The 25,180-nt window shown below is 44.2% G+C and overlaps 1 protein-coding gene across 1 annotated transcript in view; it reads right to left on the bottom strand.

The window, feature by feature from the left end:
* Window positions 1-9,233: 9,233 nt before the first annotated feature.
* The window catches only part of AKR1D1 (aldo-keto reductase family 1 member D1), a 38,112-nt gene continuing 22,165 nt past the window's right edge, over window positions 9,234-25,180 (bottom strand). The window contains exons 3-9 of the mRNA XM_064155480.1: window positions 24,700-24,816; window positions 18,844-18,921; window positions 16,483-16,605; window positions 14,667-14,776; window positions 14,031-14,196; window positions 13,169-13,251; window positions 9,234-9,400 (exon numbers count right to left, since the gene is read on the bottom strand). Of these exons, the coding sequence (XP_064011550.1) occupies window positions 9,358-9,400; window positions 13,169-13,251; window positions 14,031-14,196; window positions 14,667-14,776; window positions 16,483-16,605; window positions 18,844-18,921; window positions 24,700-24,816 (720 nt within the window). The 3' untranslated portion in view covers window positions 9,234-9,357. The remainder of the gene's footprint in view (window positions 9,401-13,168; window positions 13,252-14,030; window positions 14,197-14,666; window positions 14,777-16,482; window positions 16,606-18,843; window positions 18,922-24,699; window positions 24,817-25,180) is intronic.

Below are 25,180 nucleotides of genomic sequence, written 5' to 3'. Positions count from 1 at the left end.
GCAACGAAATGTAAAGGCAATCTCCTCCTCATGCTATAGAAGGCAGTGCAGGATTTCAGTCCCACCACTGTGGAAAAGCAGGGAAGAACTGTGCAGTTTGTTGCCAAGTAGCCAGTTTGAGCTACTCTGGATTGCCTGGGGATGTCAGTGTTGAACATGTGGACTGGTGGGATCAGCTTGCTGGAAAAGCTTCCCATTTTACACGTGAGGATGTTGCAAAACGCTGTTTAGCTTGCCGCAGGAACATGGTCAAGGCCCTCACAGATCAGTGTGATCAAAAGCAGTACCACCTGGACTCCAGATGATTCAATGTGAATTATGCCAGACACCTTTATTGGTCATTTCGTCTCTCACTATATCCCTCAGGGCACAAGGCACACGCCTACACATTAGCATAATTAGTCAAGGACAGCCCACTCCATCGGCACCAACCACGCCTTGTTTTCCTCATTAACGAGGTGCCCATTATCTATCCTTTCTGAGATAAGGTAGGCAGCAGCTGGTGGGAACCAAGATCGGCATCCACCTGCTATTGTCCTTCTTCGCTTTGCATTCCCACATGAGGAGCTCATGGTGTTGCCCTGTAGGTGAAAGGTAAGATGTGGCATGATGAGAAACAAAGCAGTTTTCCTAAAAGATCACCAAATCAGGATACTTTTGGCAAGCTCTCCTCAGGATCTGCCCTAACCTGAGAGAATAACAGTGGTGAGGCTGAGTAGGAGAATAGAAACTTGGGACGAGTTTCCTTGCACTTGAGGGTGTGGTGCTGCTGTTTTGTGCATCTCTAGTGGTATAAATCTTGAGTCAGCAGTTGCTCCTTGTTTGCATGTGCTGAAATGTTGGAGGGATCTTATCCAGTATCCTTAGTGCCCAGCACACCCTTTCCTTGTTATACATCAGGTTGTTCTGAGATATGGTCTTAGTGATCATGAGCTCTCATTTAACTTGCATTTCCTGGTGGGTGATTTAGCCTGCACTAAGTTCAATGACTTTGACCTTGGACTGATCTGAGGCCTCAATCCAGGTAGCTTTTCAGTCTATAGAGCAAAACCTGAGCAGCTTCACTGAGTATTGCCTCTCTGTGTGCACATGTATATATTTACACATTAATGTGTAGAGTTTCTTTCCCAGCTCCTTCTCTCCCTCCTCTTTTTCCATTTGGTTCTGCTTTGCATTTTATTTACAATGTGTTGTGCTGTTGTGAGTATTGCTCATGCATGTTGAGTTAAAGTTCCCTGAGGAGCCTGTCTGGCACTGAAAAAAATTAAAATTAACTCTTTTGGTTTTCACACTCTCAAAACCCATTATTATAAGCTAAGAGTTTTGCTCCAGGGTAGCAGGGTGTTGGAAATAATGGCACTGCTGAAAATCAATTAGTATTAAAGCTGTACTGGTACCCAAGTGGGTGCTTATTACCCCACTCCTAAAGGCAAATGTGTTTGCAGTTTAGGTCACAAGTGAAATAAGCATATTGAATCTCATTCTAACATGTCACTCTCTTACAGACTTTCTTCTCCACCTCACTGCTTTTGTCTAGATATGTGAATTGTGACCTGTTGAGAGTTGGGCAAAATATGTCTGGAAACATCAGCTCCTTCCCCCCTTCTCCCCCAGAAAATAAGGGAATTAGCTATAGAAATTAACTGACTTATTTCAAAGTGTTTCCATTTGGTAGACAACAACAAGACTTTGGTGCTATTTACAGTGAGGAATGTGGTATCTTAAATCTATGAATTTGACTTGTAGAAGGGATGTGTGCTTGCTGCAGACATTTGATAGATGCCTTGACTGTCCTAGACACGTGGTTACTGTTCCTCTAAGGATGCCTACATGAGTGGCTTGGCTTCCATGATTAAATGATTCACATACTAAATTCAAACATCAACTCTGATGCTGGTTGTGAAATTATCTTAATTACTTAAGGAAATAGCAGTCTCTCTGCTACTGAATTCTTTTGCATGTCTCAAGGCTGTGGTAATAGTCAATTATCCTCCCAGTCTGCAGGTGAGTAGCTTTTGGAATTTGTTGATTCAAAACAGGAATGAGGAGAGGAAGTCTTATGAGGTAAAGACCTTGTTTTACATAACCAAAGGCTTTGTAGTTTATAGTCTCCAATCTTCTCCTACTGTTCACAAAACTCTTTCTGTCCTTGGTTATCATTACCCTTTGGCCAGGAGAAGACATCTTATCTGACTACCCAGCTTTGTGGCATCTAGGCCTTAATGGTAGGCAAGGGCTGAAAAACTATGGGAGGTGCTATGTCCTGTTCTGTCTACCCAAAACTGTCTTAATTCTGGCTGATGGCTTGTTATGGCCACTTGCCCTTTCCCCCACAGGACGCATTATGCACCCTTGTAAAACCTCTTGACAGCTTTGTGGTACAAAAATGTGCACTATAAATCCAAAGGGCATCCTTTAATGCAAGGCTGTAAAATGAACACAAGGCCCATCCTACTTTGCCTCTTTCTATTTTCCTTTGGCAGACCTCTGCGCAGTGTCAGGGGAAATTGGATGTGTGTTGCTTCTGAAACAGTCCTGTTCCAGACATTTTAGACTTGAGGAAGATGGAGCTCTGCTTCTCCATGGAGAAACAAATTCAGATCACCATGTAGTGCAGGATGGGGGCTATGTTAGTGAGTGTCACTGTTAACTGCTTTACAGTGCTTCCTTGTTGCTTACCTATTAAATGTGTGCATGCCCATGCCCAAGAAAGGGCTCAGCTGCTGCAGCTCCAAAGATCTGTGCTCTGCCCTAACCTTGTGTAGCAACAGGGAAGGACTCTTCTTCCATGGCTGATGTACAGCTTTAATGCTCTCAATGTCAGCATATTCCCTGATTTTCTGCTGGCCAGAGCACAGCAGACACCATGCTACTTAATATTCTCTTTGCCATGAACTCACTTGTGCATAGTTGAAGGAAAGTTAGTTGGTCTGGTTTTCTTTTCACTTTGCATGTACAGAGTCAGAAACTACTCAGGTTACTTATGGTAAAAATTGAGTACATTTTCCCAGTACATGTTTGGGTCTATTCTTGTCATGTGTGGTTGCTATCAAATCAGGAGGTGCCAGAGCCCCTTCTTTCAGCTCCTGACCCTTCCCGTTGGAGCAGGGCTGTGTGCAGTGCTTCCAAGCAACGTGTTTCACACACTGAGGCAGTGAGCTCAGTAAGCCTCTCCAATTTGCTAGATGTGAGCAGATTGTATGCAAGGCCAGGGTATGGGGTTTCTCTGTCTCTGTGCAGTTGCTGGTGGAATGTGTTTCCCAAGTGCTCAGCTGCAGGTGTGTTTATTTTCCCTCTTCTAAACCTGACTCTTTGCAGGGCAATATGGGGAGCAATGGTCTGAAACTGAGCAAAGCAGGGGAAAAGCCAAGCTAGACGTCAGTAGCAGTTTCATAACTGATGAAAACAAGCGTGGGACCATTTTCCCCTGGGAAGAGGCTGGATCTTTTTTCATCAGATTCCAATGAGGCAATGCAAAGGAACAGTAGAATTCTATTAAAATTAGAGGTGGGGAGAAAGGGGGATTTCTGGCATGACTTGTGCAGAAGGAACTCTGACAAGCTGTCCTGCCTGTTAACTCAGTACAGTTTGAAGACTTGATTATAGGGTATTTCCTGTTAAAGAGGCTTCAGCATATCGTCTTACTCACATATACAAGGTCACCTAATTTATTAGAATCTCAGGTGGCACCTGATCTCTGGGCAGATGTCTGGAAAGACCATACAGTTGTGAAGGGGCTGGTGTGAGCACTGAAGCTGAGCATTAGTTAACATTTGCAGCGTAGAAAACAAGAGCTTTGCCAAACCCAGTCTGAACGTTGGCCATGGATGGAGACTTGCACCTGGTCAAGTTACAGTGCAAAAATTTGTGTAGTGCTACTGTTAAGCAGTTGAGCCCTGATAGCTCTATTTAAATCTCGTACTTATGGAGCAACTGGAATAACATGCTGGGTATGGGGGTAACTGTGCTCTTCTCTGGCACTTGAATTTAGACTTGGAATTTATTCAGGTTTTCAGCCAGAATCTCAGCTGTTTGCAAAGGGGCAAAGCAGGGCTGAGACAGGGATTCTCATCACCCCTGGGAGCAGAGCTTCATCCGACCTCAGGATTGTTCTTAGATGACAGATTTATAACCCCCACACCTTTTGTTTTTTTAATTTCCCACTCTGGTCTAAGTGGGTAGTAGAATAAAATGTGACTCACCCTTGGGGAACTTCCAGCAGGGAGAATGCTCTTTTGTTGACATGGCATTCATAAATCCACTTATAAAGCTATGTGAAGGTCACTCCTGGTGAAGAGGCCTGACTTCCCTAGTTGTACCCACTGAGCTGATCCAGGGATGTGTTGGCACTAGACCCATTTGAGAGCCTTGCTTTCTCTTCCTGTGAAATAGTCACCCTTGTACCTCTTTGCCTCAACTATGCATAGCACACCCTGACCCAATGGAAGTATCTGGTTCCTGTCACTCCAAGGATAATTAAAAAAACCAAATAGCATAGGCTGAAGCTTATGTATGACCTATTTCCAATGGCAGTATGCATGTGTTAGTACATAAATCACAGAATCATAGAATCAACCAGGTTGGAAGAGACCTCCAAGATCATCCAGTCCAACCTATTGCCCAGCCCTATCCAGTCAACTAGACCATGGCACCGAGTGCCTCATCCAGGCTTTTCTTGAACACCTCCAGGGACGGTGACTCCACCACCTCCCTGGGCAGCCCATTCCAATGCCAATCACTCTCTCTGGCAACAACTTCCTCCTAACATCCAGCCTGTACTTCCACCAGCACAACTTGAGACTGTGTCCCCTTGTTCTGTTGCTGGTTGCCTGGGAGAAGAGGCCACCCCTCACCTGGCTACAATGTCCCTTCAGGTAGTTGTAGACAGCAATGAGGTCCCCCCTGAGCCTCCTCTTCTCCAGGCTAAACAACCTGTTGCGGAGGGAGATTTCTCTATTCCTCCCCTATTAGGGGGAGGTGAGAAATTAATTTGAGGCAGTATTAATTTTTTATAAAATTATTTATTAACATTAATATTTACAAACTCTTGCCACCCCCAACCACTGAATAGTTCCTTTGTGCAAAGTTAGGAAAACAATTAGGATATGTTTACAGGGATTGGATTATTAATTATGAAATTATCAACTATGGACAGAGAGAAAGATTCCCTTAGGCTTAATGCCTGCTTAACAGCTATACTGTCTGCCCAGTAGGGGCTGAAACTGCGTGTCTGCTCTAAGGCAGAGATAACTTATATTACAAAGGAATTAAAGCTTACTTAAATGTGTTGCTCTTAATTATTAATTACCCTCCCGGGATTGTGTCACAGTGTGCCCAGTGTGTCCGGGTCTTTGTGAAGCTGGAATCTTCCCGGCTTGCAGGTGAATGATAAGTGTTCCCAGTCTCTGGGGTAAACAGGTTTTCTCTAACCTTCTCTCCTGGTGTGAAGTGGTCTCTGCCTCGATGCTGCTGCTGCTTCTGGATGCTGCGTGTCCAGGGATGGTCAGCTGGCAGGATTCCAGATGCAGGAGGAGGATTTGTCCGTGCAGCTTCTGGCATGGTCTTCTCACAGCTAGCAGGCGGTGTTTGTGGGTTTGCAGACAATCTGGAAGGTCTGCTGAATTGATTCTTCAGGCTATGGCAGCGGGCATGCAATGTGCCAGGCTGCTGTGAGACTTGGTTCAGGGGTCTATTGGCTCCCCATATATGTATCAAGTGCAGGCGTGCATGTGCTCTGCTTCCAAGGATTTGCAGACAGGTTAACTGCGAGTTGAGATCACTGCAAGAGGGCTGAGCCTCAGTGACTATGCAAGTAAGTAAGGGCCAGATCCTATGTCTAAGCCTTGCATGCAGGTCAGGGCAGCAGGATGCTGCTTTATGGATCAGAGAGCTGAGCTTAAACAGCTAAGTCTGAACCTCTGAACACGTGGTGCTCCTTTGCACCCCTCTTTATAGACTGTGGGCCGAGATTCATGGCTCTTTTGGCCATCTGAAGTGACCAATCAGGTTGGCAGTAAGCCAAACCTTACCTTAATAGGCAGAAGCTGTTTGCCTGGACCCTCCCAAATATGGGGATCACCTGGGCAGGCCCCAGGGATACACTGGCTGGACATGTGTGTGTTACACAACCTGTTTACTACCATGGGTCCTGGCAGAAAAACATGTCCAGGCATGTAGAGGCATAGGGAGGCCTCTGTTTTGGGGCTGCAGCCCCTCCACCACACAACCCCAGCTCCCTCAGCCTCTCCTCACAGGATTTGTGTTCCAGGCCCTTCACCAGCTTTGTTGCCCTTCTCTGGACACATTCCAGTATCTCAACATCTCTCTTGAATTGAGGGGCCCAGAACTGGATGCAATACTCAAGGTGTGGCCTGACCAGTGCTGAGTACAGGGGAAGAATAACCTCCCTCACCCTACTGGCCACACTGTTCCTGATCCAGGCCAGGATTCCATTGGCTCTTTTGGCCACCTGGGCACACTGCTGGCTCATCTTCAGCCTACTATCTACCAGTACCCGCAGGTCCCTTTCCTCTTGGCTGCTTTCCAGCCACTCAGTCCCCAGCCTGTTGAGCTGCTTGGGGTTGTTGTGACCAAAGTACAGAACCCTGCACTTGGCCTTGTTCAATCTCATCCCATTGGCCTCTGCCCATCCATCCAGCCTGTCCAGGTCCCTCTGCAGGGCTCTCCTACCTTCCAACAGATCAACACCTGCTCCTAGCTTGGTGTCATCTGCAAACTTACTGATGCAGGACTCAATCCCCTTGTACAGATCATCAGTAAAGATATTGAATAGGACTGGGCCCAGCACTGATCCCTGGGGAACACCACTAGTGACAGCTGCCGACTGGATGTGGCACCATTCACCACCACTCTCTGGGCTCTGCCATCCAGCCAGTTCTTGATCCAGCACAGAGTGAATCTGTCCAAACCATGAGCTGCCAGCTTGGCTAGGAGCCTAGTTCTCTTTCTGTACGGTTTCTGTATGTTTTCTGTATGGTTAGTATGCATGTGTTAGTACATAAAGTACTCTTTCTGTAGGGTTTAGTTTCTTCTGCAATACCTCTCTAGTGTACCCTCTCTGTGGCAGGAAACTGGAGTGCTTGGAGACAGGAAGGAGGGAAAATAGCCTTCTGTAGATGTGGGTATAGGCTGTGTGGAGTCCCTCAGGGATTGGTACTAGGGCTGGTGCTGTTTAACATCTTTGTTCATGACATGGACAGTGGGATTGGGTGTACCCTCAAGTTTCCTGATGACACCAAGCAGCAGGGCAAGAAAGCCATCCAGAGGGATCCTGACAGGCTGGAAAGGTGGGCCCATGCCAACCTCATGAAGTTCAACAAAGGCAAGTGCAAGGTCCTGCACTTTGGTCAGAGCAATCCCAAGCACAAATACAGGCTGAGTGATGAGTGGATTGAGAACAGCCTTGCAGAGAAGGACTTGGGTGTGGTGGTTGATGAAATGTTTGACATGAGCTAGCAATGTGTGTTGGCAGCCCCAAAAGCCAGTTGTACCCTGGGCTGTATCAAAAGATACATGGACAGCAGGTCAAGGGAGGAGATTCTACTCCTATACTCTGCTCTCATGAGACCTTACACAAGAAAAACATGGACCTGTTGGAAAGGGTCCAGATGAGTGCTACAAAGATGATGAAGGGCAGTATCACAGGTTGAGGGAATTGTGTTTCTTCAGTCTGGAGAAGAAAAGGCTCCAAGGAGACTTTATAGTGGCCTTCCAGTACCTGAAGGGGGCTACAGGATAGCTGAAGAGTAACTGTTTGAAAGGGGATGTGTTACAGGACAAGGGGCAGTGTTTGTAAACTAGAGCAGGGCAGATCGAGATTAGACATTGGGAAGAAGTTCTTCACTATGACAGTGGTGAGACATTGGAACAAGTCCTGGAAGTGTTTAAGACCAGGCTAGACAAGGCTTTGAGCAACCTCACTTAGTAGATGTTCCTGCCCACAGTAGGTGAGTTTGAACTAGATGATCTTTAAGGTCCCTTCCAACTCAAGCTGTTCTATGACACACCTGTAGGCTACAAGACTTGCTGAGCAAGCAAGTGGTCTGAAAAAGAACTTGATGCTGAAGGAGTTTGTTTTCTTTGCTCTGGTGTCCATGCTTCTGCCCCCATGTTTCAGAGCTGAGGAGAGATTGAAGGAAATGGTTTAGCCCAGCTGTTTCTGCATGATTCCTATCTGTTCCTGGAGCTGCCAGTCTCGAAGCATGGTTGAAGGTGGTACTTAAGAAAACTCCAACACAACAAACAGACAAACCCAAATAAAAACTGCAAACTAAACAAACAACAATAAAAACAAGCAAACAAACCCAGAAACAAACAAAGCCACCACAAAATAACACAACTAGCCAAAACAAAAAAAAAACCACAAACCAAACAACAACAAAAACTAAACCCCAACTTTCTCCTCTTTTAAAACTTAGCTTCTGAATTCAGTATTCTCTTGCTCTGGAGTATGTATGAAAGCTTGTAAGATTTTTTTTTTTTTAGGTGACAGGCTTTCTTGAGTAATTATCATTTTCTGGAGCATGAAAGAAGTTTATGGGATTTTTAGTCTCACAAGGTGAGGCTTTCACTAGCGCTGGGCCCAGGTTGGCTACAGGTTGTATGAGCAATGCTTTTGCAAAGCCATCTTTGTATAGCAGCTCAGATGCACTTGAGTCATATATTCTCCTGTGTTTCACTGAGGTCCTCAGCTGAGGTGTTTGGAGGACATGAACACGCAGCACTTTAGGGCTTGAACTGGGTGCATGTGGAGCCAGCTGAGTGTGCCTATGGAATGCAGCTCATGTATGCGCATGAAGAGTACTCTGATCAAAGTGAAACAAGCTTCACTACATGAAGCAGTGAGTATACCCATATCTATCTAGATAGCAATAGACATGTCAATATACATATGTGTCCATATATCTCTCTCTCAAATCCAATTAGTTCCCCACTCCTAACTTTCTCTCACTTGAGCTGTGAAACAAAATGATACTGATTCACATCTACTGAAGCAGAACTTCTTGCTTCAAATTCAGTGAGGAAGGTGGCACAGTGGGAAAATTATGTAGCTTGAACTAGTAAGCCTGTTTTCAACTAAAATCTTCACTTTTATCAGGCGTCAGTTTTGAGGCTTCAGTTCTCAGAGTTAAAGCCTCCTAAGTCAAAATCAAAGATTCAATAGGTTGAATAGATTTGTTTTTCAGTAGGAATAAGAGACTGACAAGAGGAAGTCATTGTCTTGTTTTTAATGCTGATTTGAACAGTCTCCCATGAAGTCAAAGCACCAAATGTTGGGTCTCTTTCATTGAAGCATAGTGGCACCGAGTTAGGAACCTGTACAGACACAGCTTGTTTTCAGTATTCATCGCTGAAGGGATACTCTGGATGGTCACGCCACCTGTGGAGAGGTCAAATGGAACAAGTCAGCTTCTTGGGTGAAGTAGGGTATCACATCACAGCTGTCCTGTGCCTAGAAAACCTTTTCATTGCAATGTATGAAAGATCTTTATGGAAGGTTCTACTCCTTATTCAGAAGCTGTCTAGTTTCAAAAGTCTTCCCTGCAGAGTTGGAAGCAAGCTGTGCATTCAGAAAGAAGACAGAGAAGGACAATTCACTCCTTCAGACTAGATATCTTAAAGTCAAAGAGGAAAAACTGGCAAAAGCTTGGATGTCAGCTTTTTTGCTATTTAGCTCAGTGGATTTAACTCAGGCTACTGTTCTGGGGAACGGAGATAACTTCACTATCTGCATATTTGGAAGGGGAAGACTCATTTGTCTGGATGTCTAGAATGATGCTCAATAATAAGGGCTATATTTGAAGGGGAAGTGGAGGTACTAGATTGTACTACTTTAGTTTATGCACTTGGAGCTGGCATGGGTCTGCTGTGCTGCCTTCTCCAAGTGGCTGCCACATCTAAACTATGTCTGGCTTTTCTGTGACTTAGCCTAGATGTAGGTGCTCTGCCAGAATAATAGCACCAGTGGCAGAGAATTTATAGAGAAACTTTGAGGGGGCCCAGTTCAGAGAAGAAATGCATTTTCATGGCTGAAAGGTGGAGATGCTTGTGGCTTCATTTTAAAAACTTCGTGCTCAGGGAAGATGTGTGATCCAGGATCACTATGGAGGGCAAGAAGAAAATTCCCACAGTCAACTGAAGGTTGGAAAAGTAACTGTTTGCCTGGTTTTGGTGGACTTGATAAAGGAGTAGTTGTGCAAGTTGGTTTTGTTTCAATTTCCCTTTTTTTAATTTTCTTTTTCTTAGTGGATTTTCTTGTTGATTTGAGATGACACTAAACTGTAAGCCCTCACTTGACAAACACTTTCCATTAGCAAAATCTGAAATTTCTGAGAGCATTCTCAGGTGCACCACGGCTGATGGCTGCCTTGCCTTTCAGCAGGGCATAACAAATACTGGCATTAATCCCAGCTGTGAATTGTTCCAGTTTGGGAAGGATACATTTCACAATGTTGAAGCTAACTGGAAGGCATCAAACATTTTGAATTGGTTGTGTCAAAACATTTCATTCCAATATTCAGCCAAGCTGAAGTGTTTACACATTAACAGATTGAGTTTGTTCAAAAAACAAAACAAAAAACCCCAATACAATAAGAAAAAAAAAGAACAACCACCAACAAGCCACAACACTTGAGCTTGTTTGGTCTCAGTATAATTTGAGAATGTCTGAGTTACTAGTTTCATAATCTCTACTTTCCATCTGTGGAACACACTTACTAATCAGTTCTCACATGTTCAATGATTTGAGTTCTCTGAGTGAAAATGATTCACCCAGGAGTCAAAGCAGCTTGGAATGACTGGTAATGAAGCATATCCATAGCAGATACCAGGACTACAAGATAAAGCAAGCAGACAGATTAATGTAAATCTTGCCCAGTGCCATACTTCTAGACTTCCCCAAGGTGAGAAGAACCTATTTCAGACTGAGATTTAATGAAGTACTCATTTTTGCAAAGCTCTGATTTCCTGCCCAAATGCTTAACTTGCTAAGCCATTCCACCGGCTGCAGCATCCTGCTATTTGTGTGGGCTTATACCATCAGAGCAATAGGTCTGCACACAGAGTCTGTGGCAGCTGACAACAGGAAGAGCCAGAGGAAAGATAGGTTCTTCCATTCCTGCTGCCATTTGTGTCACAGCAGTCAAAGATTTTGCACAAAGCCAGCTAACCAGAAATCCTTCTGTGTGGTGGATTGGATTTTACGGAGAAGTATTGATGGTTGAAATCAGAAATCTTTTCAGGCTGGTAACTCATCTATTGCAGCATCAGTTCCAGACACTTCAGTGTAAGAATGCATAGCAGGTAAATAAATGTTAGCTGCTTCTTGCATGGCAACATCCCTTTTCCAAGAAGCATTTTTCACAATTAAGGTCAGACTGCATTTAAGCATTTTCCCTAAACATGGCACTGCTGTAAAAATAGAGCCAAAATCCTACGCATCCTGTTTTCTTTGTCCTCAATGGTCTCCTGTGACCAAATTTAGTCTAATAAAGTGAAGCATTTAGTTTGTTACTTTTTGGATTGATGGCTTAGAAAGTTCTTCTCTTGTGGGCACTTGCATGCTTTAATTTTGCTTCTGGAAAAGGCTCTTGAATTTGCACCAAGGTTACATTTTTCTTATATAATCACTAGAAGTTTAAATGATGTTATAGTTCAGCTTAGCTATGCAAAAAAAGGACCTATTTCAAATGCCAAAACACACACAAGAATCTGTTAGGTCAGTTGTGAGAAGCTTTCTGGAACTATGTCCTGCTAATTGATGGAAGGCTACTTTAAACTTAAAGAAACTAAAGCTTCAGAGCGCCTGGCTGAGTTAAATGTGAAAAGTGAACTCCATTATGATGCTTTTAACTTAGTTCATATTTCCTATCATATTTGTGTAGCACAGTAAGTGGTTTATTTGTTCCTTTGCAATATTCTTCAATCTTTTGAGCAGTGGTCAATATTTTAGAGTGCTGCCAGTGCTGTTACCCTGCTTTTCATTATTTTTAGTACTTGAGCACACTACAATTTGCCAAGACACAGGTAATCCAAGGTAACAAGATAAATGCATGGCAATGAATCTCTAGCATTTGTCTACAACACTGAGTGCCCTGAAAAGGGGAAAGCATAAAGTTTGGCCATAAACTGCAGATGCTTTTGAACTGAAGTAAAAACAAATGGCTTCATACTCTGGAAGAAGAGATGTTTGGTCAGCCTCAATCTTCTGGGGTAGTGCAGCCTTCCAGTAAAACAAATCTACACTGAGTGGTAAGCTTTAGATCACAAGCAGACAAGCGATCAAGCCTTGATGATTCTTAGAACAGATAATTAGGAAGGTGTAGTAGTTAAGCTGTGTAATTTTCTTACCTTTCGTTTAAGAAGGTACAACTCAACATGGGAGCAGGAGAGAGAGATTGCTGAAGAAGGCAGTGTCAGAGAAGGAGTGAAAACAAAGTTTCTGACCACTTTTGGTCACTAAGATGTATCATCTTTTGTGAAGAATTTAGGTTGGCAGATTTTGATGTTCTGACCAAAGTATAATGTAAGGAGCAAAGCTCTCCCTGGATTAGCCCTGTGGTTTCATGTAGCAGTGTTCTGAATTCTTAGCCTTACATATGGCAGTTTGGGACAAGTTGTCTCTGGAGATGCTAGCTTTACAATCCACAAACTAGTGTACTCAAGCAGCAACGTGGCTTTCTGGGCACTGGGAATGAAAGACAAGAAACTGCTCCTAGTTGGTGTTTCGGCAACAACTCGTGAGTGGATGAGACTATTGTCACAACGCGCTGCACGAAGTGTTTAAGGAGGTGGAGCAGAGAGCCAATATCCAGATACAGTCACTTTTATCCATGTAGGCTTTTAACATTTGAGCTGACACTTATTTCTCTGGTAGGTCCACAAACATATTCAGGCTGCGTAGAAAACCTCCCATGTTTAAGACTGACCTTAAAATAGGGACAGTTATACAAAAATTAGTTTTAAGAGGAAGTTTTGTGTGTGGGAGGTGGATTTTTTTTTGGCTCAATGTTTGCAGTGGGTTGTTTGTTTTCGGGGGTGTGTGTGTGAGGTTTTTGGGTTATTTTGGTTGGTTGGTTTGGTTTTGTTTTTTAAATCTCTGAAATGATGAGAATACTCTGTGAAGATCTGGGATTCCTCCTCAACTTACATTAGCAGTTCCACATAACGAACGTTTTTGTTCAGGGCTTCGATTTCTTTCATCTCTTTCTCAGTGAGGGAGAAGTCAAAGATCTAATGGAAGGAGATGGTAGGAACAAGTTAGTTACTTTTTGTCATAATGTTCATATATTCCAGATTTTAGAAGTACAGTACCCCTTCCTCCCCCATCTCCCTTACAAATCCATACTTGCTTACACTTATATCAAAGTTTTAGGGCTAAAAGTGTGTTCTCACTTGTTTATACTACTTTGCAAGCCAAAGGAAGCAATCTGGCAAGTACTAGGACATCAGCTTTGAAAGCAGCACAGTGGCAAGGAAAGTGGGGAGCAACGTGGGTGCTGAGTGCTGCAAGGGACAAGGGCACAAACTCTTCCTCTTATTTGTGGCTGGTAATCAAGCCAAATGCTTTCTGGTAGTGTGGTTTTGAGCCTTTCTGGAACACTGGTATGCAGCAACCTTTCCCTAACAAAGCTGCCCAATACCTGAAGACTGGGCAGAACAAGTCAGTCATTCCTGAACACCTACAGCCAGAAACTTTGGGCTGCTGACCTATGGAAATACTTTATCTCATTCGTGCTCCTCTTTGCAGCAGTCAGTGCTCAGGAATATACCATCAGCTGGAGCTTCAGCTACTTTAGGAGGTAAAAGGACACTGAAATTTCTCCTCTACCTTGTTACATTGTTATTATATCATGGTTGTTATTGTTATAACATGGTACCATTAAGCGATAGGGACAAAAACATCCAGACTGACACTGGTCATGCATTGTATCTACAGAAAGACATGGGGAAATTCACCTTCTATAGGTGCTAAGCCAATGTAAGTGGACTCATTGATGCACCAAATTTACCTGGAAATTCTCTCTGATGCGTTGTGGATTAAAGCTTTTTGGGATGACCACCACCCCTCGCTGGATGTTGAAACGCAGAGCAATCTGTGCAGCTGTCTTGTTGTACTTTTTCCCAATGGCATTCAGCACAGGATCCTTCAGTAATGGAGGGGAGGACACATTTACCCTGGAAGAAAATTAGAAATAAGAAAACACCCCCTCTCTGTATTTAATGTCAAAGCATAGAGGCAGTTCTTGTTTGGGGACAGAATACTCTGCCTTTTTGACATGTGGTGTGAAATATGGGAGAAAAGCTTTGGCATTTAGGTTGGTTGGTTGTCAAAGACAACTCCCTGTGTGGTGTCCTAAGGCTGATTTGATTTCCACTTCCTCACCTAAGCTTTCATGTTCCCAGTTACAAATACCTGCTTTCTGTTGAAGGGAATCTAAGATGACCTCCTATATAGACATCTTGCCTTTTTTTTTTAATGTGAGGAGTGTTGCAAATTCACATTCAGAACAGTAATATTTAGATACTGAAGTTCAAAACTACCTTGACAAATGGGAGCAAAGGTATTTTGCACAGAGAGGCAGCAGGGGAGAAATAAGATTCTTTTCCTTGACACTGTCCTGTTAGAAACTAAGAGGGAGACTTACCATGTTTCATCCCTTGAAGTTCCTAATGGGCTGTACCCAACAATAACAATGTCATGTTGTCTGCAAAAATCTAAGAGTTTGGGTTGGGTGAAATAAGGATGGCATTCAACCTACAAGTGTAACATAGAAATAATAATTAACCCACAACATCAGATACAGAAGCAGATGGTGTCACAATCTTTATAAGAGCTACAAACCAGGTGATGTTTTCAGGAAAGGATAAGTTAAGGAATGGGAAAACTCAATCTGTGGTTACTGTTCTAATTGTATACTGCTGAGTGACAGATTTACTGATTTGCTGGACAGCAGGCTGACATCTGTGATTACAGTTTGGCTGGCAGCATGTTTCAGTGGCCTCCAGCGGAAAAGTGGCAATCGGTGCGGGGTAATGGACATAAGAAGAGCCCATTAGAAAAATAGGCTGAGAAGGCAACACATCTCATGGTGCCTAGATGTTTGTTTTTCTGCCTCTTGCCTTCAGGATGACTAATCTGATCGCTTTTAGGGGGCGTGTTGGCATAAGCTGTCTCACATAGAAAGATGCAGAGGGGTAACTCCTAACAGTTATGACCTTAGTTCATTCTTTACCTTCCCACATTGCAAATGCTCTTCCCTTACAAACAGAGATTTTCAGGCTGCATTCTTAGTCTCTGGAAAGGGATGTCTACAAGGTGGCAGAGCAACCACTGTTTGCAGGCAGTCTGAAGCTGACTGGTACATCTATGTTTGCTGGCTACCTTCTCTAAGATGGGCTTAATCTTTTGCCCAGTTTTCCTTGATCTCAGGAAGCAGCAGCAAGGTTAGGTGCCAGACACAGCAACTGGATTTTGCACCAGCTGGGCATGTTAATACCAGTGAAGGGTGCTGGAATTTCCTCCTCCCACAGGCTGCCTTTCCCTGCAGGTGAGGCAGAAAGGGAAGGCTATGGCCAAACTCCTTGCCCTGCCCCGTGTCAATCCCAGCTTTCCGGCAATGTGCTGATGGTGGGAAGCTGGTCCCAGTTGGTCTCTGGCCTCTTCTCTGATACTGCTAACACAGATATTTGTGCCAGATGAGTCAGAAGAGCTTTCCAATGATTTCTAGGAAATGCAGTGGGCTGCCAAATATCAGAGCCAAAGGTATTGGGCATCCAGATGGGTCACTGCCATTTACTACCTTCTCTGAGCTCTACTACTGTAATTTAACTGGGACATATCTGTCATCTTCACGGGCTTGTTCAGCTCAAGTTGGTTGCTTGACAGGGTCTCCTCTTGAATATATTTTTCTCTCTAACTCTTACTGATGTATTATAGGAAAGGCACGAGAGGGCAATTGCAGAAAATTTAGGAGTTGCTACTAATGGCTTTTAACTTTGGAAGCTTAGAGCAATTTGGAATCCCTGATACTTAGGAGTTGTTTTGATCTGGCATCAGCTAAGGTAGATATGGCTTCACTGAGGACTGATTAGCTCTGAATGGTTTGTCTCAGGATTTTTTTTTAAATTGAAGTAGGGTAATTGGCAAGGTTTAAGATCTACATTGACTTGGCATTCAACCTTGCTAGTGGAGCTTTGGCACAGAGGCACTGGTTTTTCAGTCCTGGAGCAGGAAATGAGGAGAATGATTGTTCCAGCACCTTCAAATATTTAGCTTAGGTAGGATAAGATATCCTACCTATTTTCAAGCTAGAAATAGAAGCATGACAGTATGGAGGGCAGCACCTATGGCAAAGCATGCATCACCTTTATGCACATGGCACTTTAGGCCACATGTTGCTTCTGAATTCCCTACATGGCATTGGCACCATGGCAGGCATTGCCCTTGGCTTGCAGTCATACCTGGTTGCTGACAGGTTTGTACTTAAGTCCTGGCTTGTTCAGGATCATCTCCAGCTGCCTGCGGTTGAAATTGGATACTCCAATAGACTTTGCCAAGCCTGCATCTTTACATGCTTCCATAGCCTGCAAAGAAAGTGAAGACCTGTGGAGTCCAACATGTTGGCTTGATTGCTTGATTCTTTGGAGCATGATTTTAGAGATAGGTGGAAGGTAGTCCATTTCTGAGACAGCAGAAAATCTTTGCTACAGCAGAACTAACAGCTCTATTATTGGGAGGGCTGATGCCATGCCACTGTTCTAAATGCTGTTCTTGTGCAGACTCACTTTCCAGACCAAATCCTAATTTCTATACCTCTTGTGAGGGTAGAATTTGTCTGGAGAGCAGAAAGATTTGTATGAGGTATAGATACTTAAGTGCCAGACATCTGCTTTTAAAGAGTTTTGTTTACTTTATGCTGGTTTAGCACTGCCTCAAAACTTGAGAAGGGCAAGAGAACAAACCAGATTGATTTCCTGATAATGCAGTCCATTCCTGTTGATTGTATGACAGTTTTTCATATGAGGTCTCTATCCATTGAAATCCTCTAAATATCTAGAAAGGCACATTGCAAGAACAGCAAAACTTCAGTACAGTGTCAAGTGAAGGGGGAGAAAACAGGAGAGAGGAATTCTAGTTATTCTGTACTTCAGACAAATCCTGATAGCTGAGAAAGCCTTGGATATGAATACATGCCTTGCTCTTCATGAGCTTCGTCTGCTGCATTGTTAAGGAGAAAGAGAGTCCTTTCTTACGTTTTCCCCCTTTGCTTCCAGAAACTGCACACAAATGATTCAGTGACTGTTTGAGGCAGAGCAGACTCTGCTGTGGAGCTGGATGCCCTTTCTGCCAGCTTTGTTATTCCTTTCTGTCTCTCAAGAGCTGAAAGCAGGGAGGTAAGAGGCACCATGTATTTGATGACCTCTAGTTGGCCTCATATGCTTTGTATCACTCAGTGACAAGTCAGCAAATACAGTCATCTGGAGCCGTTTTTGCCGGCTAGAACCATACCAGGAGAATGAAATTATCTGGTTTGAGTTTAGCCAGTTTTATTTAGATTGATATTATTATTTGCTGGCACTCACCACCACCTTTCTTTTCTCTTGGCTTATTAGCTGAAGAGTGATCTGCTACAACATATCCTTTACAATAAGCATCAGCTTGGTTATAAAAACACAACTGCATTAGGACAGCTGTTGCTTTCAACATTTGAGCAAGTAGTCTGTGAAAGAGGAATGGACTGCCTCAGACAAAGATAAGGATAACATAAACAGGTAATGTGGAAGTCTCTGGTTTGCCCTGAGACTGAGCTTGGATGGCTCAGCTGTCAGAAGATAGCCCAAGTCCATCTTGAGCTCTCACTCACTTCAAACTCTGATTCAGAATTTCAACCATTCTCCATCTTTATCTGCTGTACTTCAACTTGAGCTAAATTCAGACACAGCTACTCAGGTATGGAACAGTGTCAGTTGAAATGGAGCGTGTAGTAGCAGCCCACTGTTATTTCTCTCGGTGTGAACTAGGCTGAGTTAGTGATGCTTTTGTAGCATACCTGATGCAGAAGGAGAGCTGACCAATGTTTGCTGTAAATTAAAGAGTGTCCCAGGCCTCAAGAGGCAGGAGTGTGAGGAGATTGCTAATCTGACTTTCTCTCTTGCCTTGCCTCAGTTTATAAAGCCAGGTAACAGTAGGCTTAAGGAGCTATCTAGCTATATGGTTAGAGTGCATCACACACAAATTTAGGATGTAATCAATCAGGCAAATGTTACTTCCCTGTGAGTTTTCTTAGCAGAAAAACCTTGCATTTGGACCTGACAATTAATTTTAGAACTGAGTCAATCTGTTCTGATGGCAAGAGTTTTGGTGAATTTTTTTTATTGAGGTGTTTGTTTTTGTTGTTTTGTTTGCTTGGATGTTTTTATGGTGAGCTTTAGGGCAAATTCTGATTTTTCTTGAAGGTGAAAAGCTTTTTTTTTAATTTTTTTTTTTTTTTGGCTCAAACTTTCTCCTGCTGTAAAGAACTAACAAAGAGGAGAGACTGGTAAAACTCTACAGATACGTCTAGTGTAGGGTGTGCTCTCTGAAAGAACAAATGTGGTTGTCAGATATTTCAACAATGTTTTATTATGTTATAAAAATAATTAAGTGGTGGCAAGAAGCAACATCCTTAGAGACTGAAGTGAAATTTGTCCATGGAGCTGGTAGAATTTGATCCATTTGCCCTATCAATACGCCTCAGCTCTGTTTATGAAGGCCACAGGTAAAACTGAAAATGAGAATCTGTGTTTTTAAAGCTTATGTGGATAGATGTTGTGTTTGCTTACCTCCCAGGTGGCACATAAGTCTGTCTCATGGTAGATCATTTTTCCATTTTCATCTCTTGGGTAGATTGCATCTCCAGGCTGAAAAGTAAAACCAAACCTTGGTGCTTTAAAGAAAAAAAACCCTCACTCCTCGGAGCAAAGATGTTTCTACAGACTCTGTTTCTGCTAGCAAACACCCCCCCAGAAAAAAAATGTAAACTCTTTCTTAACACCAGAAGTTCAATAGGTCATTCATGCTGGGCTTACCACATCCTCCACTGCTAGATCATCCTTTGGAACTGTCTTCAGTGCACACCAAGGAGCTCCTGGACAGCCTTATTTTTTCAATTAACTTTCAACCTTTATATTATGGCATCCAAGGGAGCAGCCTCCTTCTGGAGGGCTGGCTTACAGTAGCAACCTATGTTATCTTCTACTTTCCCCCTTCTTTCTTCCCAGCCTTTCTCCTAATCCTGCATGTGACCTAGGCATCTGAGAAGAGTACCAGCTCAGTCCAGCTCCCAGTAGATGGAGGGACCATTTCTGAAAGCTGCTCACTAGTAGCAAAGGGCTCTGCATTGCTGTAGTCCAGGCCCTGAACCTCTTAAGTGCATTTTCTACCTTTCTTTGGGTGCTAGGCCCTCTTGTCTTCCTATCTCTGCACCCCTTAAACTAGACTTCAGAGATTAATTATGATCTGGTAAGTCATGAGCACAGCTTTCTCCTATTTACTGGTCACTTCACTGCTGTTGCGGGCAACACATTAACACCTCCCTCGCCTTTGTCTGATTGCAACATCAACTTTTTTTCAGTGATGTTTGAAATTTGATCTAACTGCAGACTGCTCCATTTCAAAGGCCTGGGTGCAAGATGTTGACATGGTAACTCCTTGGGAACATACAGCTGTGACTAATATGATCAGTAACTGGCCCTCCCAGTTCAATCCAGAAGTTCAAATTCAAGGCATTTCATGGCAAAAGTGATCCTAAGGAAAACAGCCTCAAATTTCAGAGGCCAAGGTCTATGTTACAGGCATAATCCTGTCTCCTCCACATGTTCTGCTTTTCCTCTATGAATTCCACAAAGATGACTTGCTGCCTTTGTTGCTGTGTCTTGAACAACAACAAAAAAAGAAATCTTGACTATAAGGAGGTAGGTGGCTGCTGGCTACATTGTTCTATTAGAAGACAAACTGTTTGCCAACATAACTTGAGATGGAGAAGCTCTATTTACAAAACTACTCCATGGTATTTTGGAACAAGCCATCCAGCCCCATGATATCTCAGTAAACTCTCCAAGTACTGCAAGCTCAAAACATAGCAGTGAGATTTCTGTGAGTTCAGAGAAGTCTGAATTCAAGACCTTTTTTCACTCTGATCCACTCTTAACTCATTAACTTCTGCTCGATGTATAGTAATCAATAGACAGCAATGACATTAGCTAATTTATCATCTCCCCATTTTCCTCTTTCTGTCACTATTTCAATCTCTGAAACCAGATTCCTTTTACTCTGCCTAAAAGCCTGTTAAACAACCTGCAACACTGAGCTCTGCAGGGGCATGTTTCTTACTGGTTTCACGGATTGCATCCAGTTAGAAGGGACCCTCAGAGGTCATCTTGTCCAACCCCCCTGCAGTGAACATCTCCAATTAGATCAGGCTGCTGAGGGCCACACCAAGTCTGACCTTGAATGTCTCCAAGGACAGGGCCTCAGCCACATCCCTGGGCAGCCTGTTCCAGTATTTTATCACTCTCATTGCAAAGAACTTGCTCCCTATTTCAAACCTAAATCTACCCTTCTTCCCTTTGAAACCATTCCCCTGTTCCTATCACTGGAAGCCCTTCTAAACAGTCCTTCCCTGGCCTTCCTGTAGGTCCCTTCAGACACTGAAGTGTAGCTCTAATGTCTGCCCAGAGCCTTATCTTCTCCACACTGAACAGCTCAAATTCTTTCAGACTGTCTTCACAGGAGACATGCTCCATCCCTCTGATCATCTTTGTGGCCCTCTGGACCCACTCCAGCAGGTCTATGTCTCGCTCATGTTGGAGGCCCCAGTGCTGGACACAGTAGAGGTTTCACCAGAGCAGAGTGGCAGAATCACTTCTGTCCATCCTTCTTTTGATGCAGCCTGGAGTGCGACTGGCCTTCTGGGCTGCAAGTGCACATTGTTGGCTCATGGTCAGCTTCCTGTCCACCGATGCCCCCAAAGCCTTTTCTGCAGGGTTGTTCTCAATGTCACCATCCTCCAGCCTGTATTGATATTGAGGGTTGCCTTAACTGAGGTGTGAGACTTTGTGCTTTGCCTTACTGAACCTCATGAGATGCTCCTCAGCCCACCTTTGCAGCCCATCCAGGTGCCTCTGGATGGCATCCTATTCTTCTAACTTATCAGCTGCCTCACTCAGCTTGGTATTATCTGCAGACTTAATGAGGATGCCCTCAATCTCATTGTTGATATCATTGTTGAAGATATTCACAGTATCACCAAGGTTGGAAGAGACCTCACAGATCATCAAGTCCAACCCTTTACCACAGAGCTCAAGGCTAGACCATGGCACCAAGTGCCACGTCCAATCCTGCCTTGAACAGCTCCAGGGACGGTGACTCCACCACCTCCCCGGGCAGCCCATTCCAGTGTCCAATGACTCTCTCAGTGAAGAACTTTCTCCTCACCTCCAGCCTAAATTTCCCCTGGCGCAGCCTGAGGCTGTGTCCTCTTGTTCTGGTGCTGGCCACCTGAGAGAAGAGAGCAACCTCCCCCTGGCCACAACCACCCCTCAGGTAGTTGTAGACAGCAATAAGGTCACCCCTGAGCCTCCTCTTCTCCAGGCTAAACAACCCCAGCTCCCTCAGCCTCTCCTCGTAGGGCTGTGCTCAAGGCCTCTCACCAGCCTCATCGCCCTTCCCTGGACACGCTCAAGCATCTCAATGTCCCTCCTAAACTGGGGGCCCCAGAACTGAACACAGTACTCAAGGTGTGGTCTAACCAGTGCAGAGTACAGGGGCAGAATGACCTCCCTGCTCCTGCTGACCACACCATTCCTGATGCAGGCCAGGATGCCACTGGCTCTCTTGGCCACCTGGGCACACTGCTGGCTCATGTTCAGGCAGGTATCAATCAGCACCCCCAGATCCCTCTCTGTTTGGCTGCTCTCCAGCCACTCCGACCCCAGCCTGTATCTCTGCATGGGGTTGTTGTGGCCAAAGTGCAGCACCCTGCACTTGGAGCTATTGAACGCCATCCCATTGGACTCTGCCCATCTGTCCAGGCGGTCAAGGTCCTGCTGCAGAGCCCTTCTGCCCTCCAACTCAGTCACATCTGCCCCCAGCTTAGTGTCATCTGCAAACTTGCTGATGACTGACTCGATGCCCTCATCCAGATCATCTATGAAGATGTTAAAGAGGATGGGGCCCAGCACTGATCCCTGAGAGACACCGCTATTGAACAGCACTGGTCCCAGCACAGACCCTTGAGGGACACCACTTCTCACCTGTTTCTATCTGGTCATTGAGCTGTTGACCACTACCCCTTGTATGTCATCATCCAACCAATTCCTTTTCCCCTGGACAGTCCACCCATCAAATCCATGTCGTTCCAGCATAGAGAGAAGGACTCTCTCTATGGAGGGGACTGTGTCAAATGCTTTAAAATAGAGAGTGGGACTGTAAGTTTTGTCTCAGGTAGTTCACTGTTTTCAGGCAGAGATTGTTCTTGCTAGAAGGCTTTTGGGGGTACCAGAGAGCATCAGCATTTGCTGACTAGGGCAGAGTAGGGATTTTTCTGGCATTACACTTGCACGCTCTTCATCAAAGGCAAGCAGCACATACAGGATGAGTGCTTGTGTGAGAGAGGGAGTAAAGAAAATAAACTTGTCACCATTGCAAAAGGGCAGGGGTTTTTCCTTTCTGTATTTGACACAGGAAAAATGTATATGTTCAGACAAAACCCATTTTTTTTCTCTCCTCTCAAGTGGGACATGAATAAATCTCCAGGACTGCTACTCCTTTAACAACTCAGATTGTTGTTACAGGCCTCGGGGAGTCAGATGTGCATTACTTTAAAGCCAGCTGCCTATATCTTTATATTGTGAGACAATGACCTTCACTATGTGGGAGAATGAACTACTGGAGAATACAAACACAAGCAAATGGAAACAGGAAATTGCAAGTGGTGGGAAATTTTCCAAAATGTACCCAAAAAGATTCCATACATGGGACTGCACAAAAAAAGTTTTAATATGTGAGTCCAGTTACTCCTATGTAGGTCTAAATGGGATATGTCTTCCTCAGGGAAAAATTAATTGCAGACCTAAGGTGATTGCTTTGCTGGTAAATTGCTTCCTGTCTGCTGTTTCTGGCAGTTTGGAGTCCATATAAAACATCATTTTCATAATTAAAGAACTGCAGGAAGAGGCCAGCTCAGAGCTTAAACATCTCACAGAAACAATTAGCCAGCTAATTGCCTGACCCTATTTTGTCTATGAAAAAGAGCTTAGTTTGCTCATAACCGTTTCTATAATTTTGAATCTCATTCTTCTCGTTTCACTATTATTTAATTTGCATGTACTTGACATGGAAAATTGTAAATCAAGGTAAAAATGGCTGTGTAACTAGAAAGTTTGGGAACTTGCAAGAGCTGTCTGCAAGGGAGGCATGCAACTCTGATTTGAGCTCCTTGCCTTCAGAGGTTTTGGCTACAAATTGCCCAGGTCCAGCAGTATGAAGGACCATCAGGCTTTAACTTTTTAGACATTTGAGAGTGAGAGGTGGATGACCCATGTTTGGGACCAACTGTGATCTACTCATGTCGTCTGAGAGGCGGCTGGAATTAAAGAGATTGAGATCATAACCACAATTTGCCCAGTGCCTTTAATACTCCTGAGCCTATTTGGTTTTGGGGACAGAGTAAGGTGGATTTTCTGCTTTCTGTCTTCCTCTCCAAACTTAGCCCTTAGCCCTTCTTTCCTTTATATAAGTGGCATCCTGGCCTTTATCAAGAATGGTGTGGTCAGCAGGAGCAGGGAGGTCATTCTGCCCCTGTACTCTGCGCTGGTTAGACCGCACCTTGAGTACTGTGTTCAGTTCTGGGCCCCCCAGTTTAGGAGGGACATTGAGATGCTTGAGCATGTCCAGAGAAGGGCAACAAGGCTGGGGAGAGGCCTTGAGCACAGCCCTACGAGGAGAGGCTGAGGGAGCTGGGATTGTTTAGCCTGGAGAAGAGGAGGCTCAGGGGTGACCTTATTGCTGTCTACAACTACCTGAGGGGTGGTTGTGGCCAGGGGGAGGTTGCTCTCTTTTCTCAAGTGGCCAGCGCCAGAACGAGAGGACACAGCCTCAGGCTGTGCCAGGGGAGATTTAGGCTCGAGGTGAGGACACTGGAATGGGCTGCCCAGGGAGGTGGTGGAGTCGCCGTCCCTGGGGCTGTTCAAAGCAAGGTTGGACGTGGCACTTGGTGCCATGGTCTAGCCTTGAGCTCTGTGGTAAAGGGTTGGACTTGATGATCTGTGAGGTCTCTTCCAACCCTGATGATACTGTGATAATTACTTTTGTCCAGTGACTTTTCATCTCATGGATGAGAGAGGATTAAGACAGTTCTGCTCCAGCTACAATAATTCTTCAGTATAGGAAGTGTTCAATTAGGAGATTTGTCCTTTCAGTGGAAGGCCCATATGATACAGTTATCAGTAATTGTTCTCAAAACACCTCTCTTGCAGTGAGTTGTAAACAGAAATGTATGCATGCATGCAGTAAATGTCAAATATTACCTGGCCAAAGTGCTATTTTTACCATGGAATGGAAGGTGTGAGGAAGGTGCTAGATGAAGACTTTGGTTCAATCCAATCATATGCTTCTCTTTGGGCTATGTTAATCTTTACCTTGAAAGCCATTGGCAGCTCAATAATGTAGAGGTCAACATAATCCAGCTGCATGATCTTCAGGGTTTTCTCCAGAGTGGGACGCACCAGTTCTGGGGGATGGCAGGTATTCCACAGCTGGGGAGGCAAGCACAGATTCATTTCTTTAGTGGAAGAACAGTGAGCATCCTCCAGCTGACACCCCCCCAAGCATGCTCTTGTCCTTCTGACAAAACTAGTTATATGCAGTGCAAAGACATTGTGGTGAGGAGTCTTATTCTGTCCCTGCCAAAGGCAGACATGGAGGTTAAGACAGGAATTCTCATCCAGGACTTGCCTAGTAAAGACATTATATATTTGTTTATTGAACACTGCAAACTCTTGCTCCATGAACTTAGGCAGATTGTTTTCCAAGATTTCCAAGCATATGCTTTCACTGGATAACTTTGCTCCCACAAGAAATCTGTGGTCAGTTTTATGCTTGAAGGCAAAAGCTGAGATC

The sequence above is a fragment of the Pogoniulus pusillus genome, chromosome 15 (genome assembly GCF_015220805.1).
Source record: "Pogoniulus pusillus isolate bPogPus1 chromosome 15, bPogPus1.pri, whole genome shotgun sequence".
Classification (NCBI taxonomy): domain Eukaryota; kingdom Metazoa; phylum Chordata; class Aves; order Piciformes; family Lybiidae; genus Pogoniulus; species Pogoniulus pusillus.
Note: the sequence above shows the minus strand (reverse complement) of the source record. Positions and strands in the feature narration are given on the sequence as shown.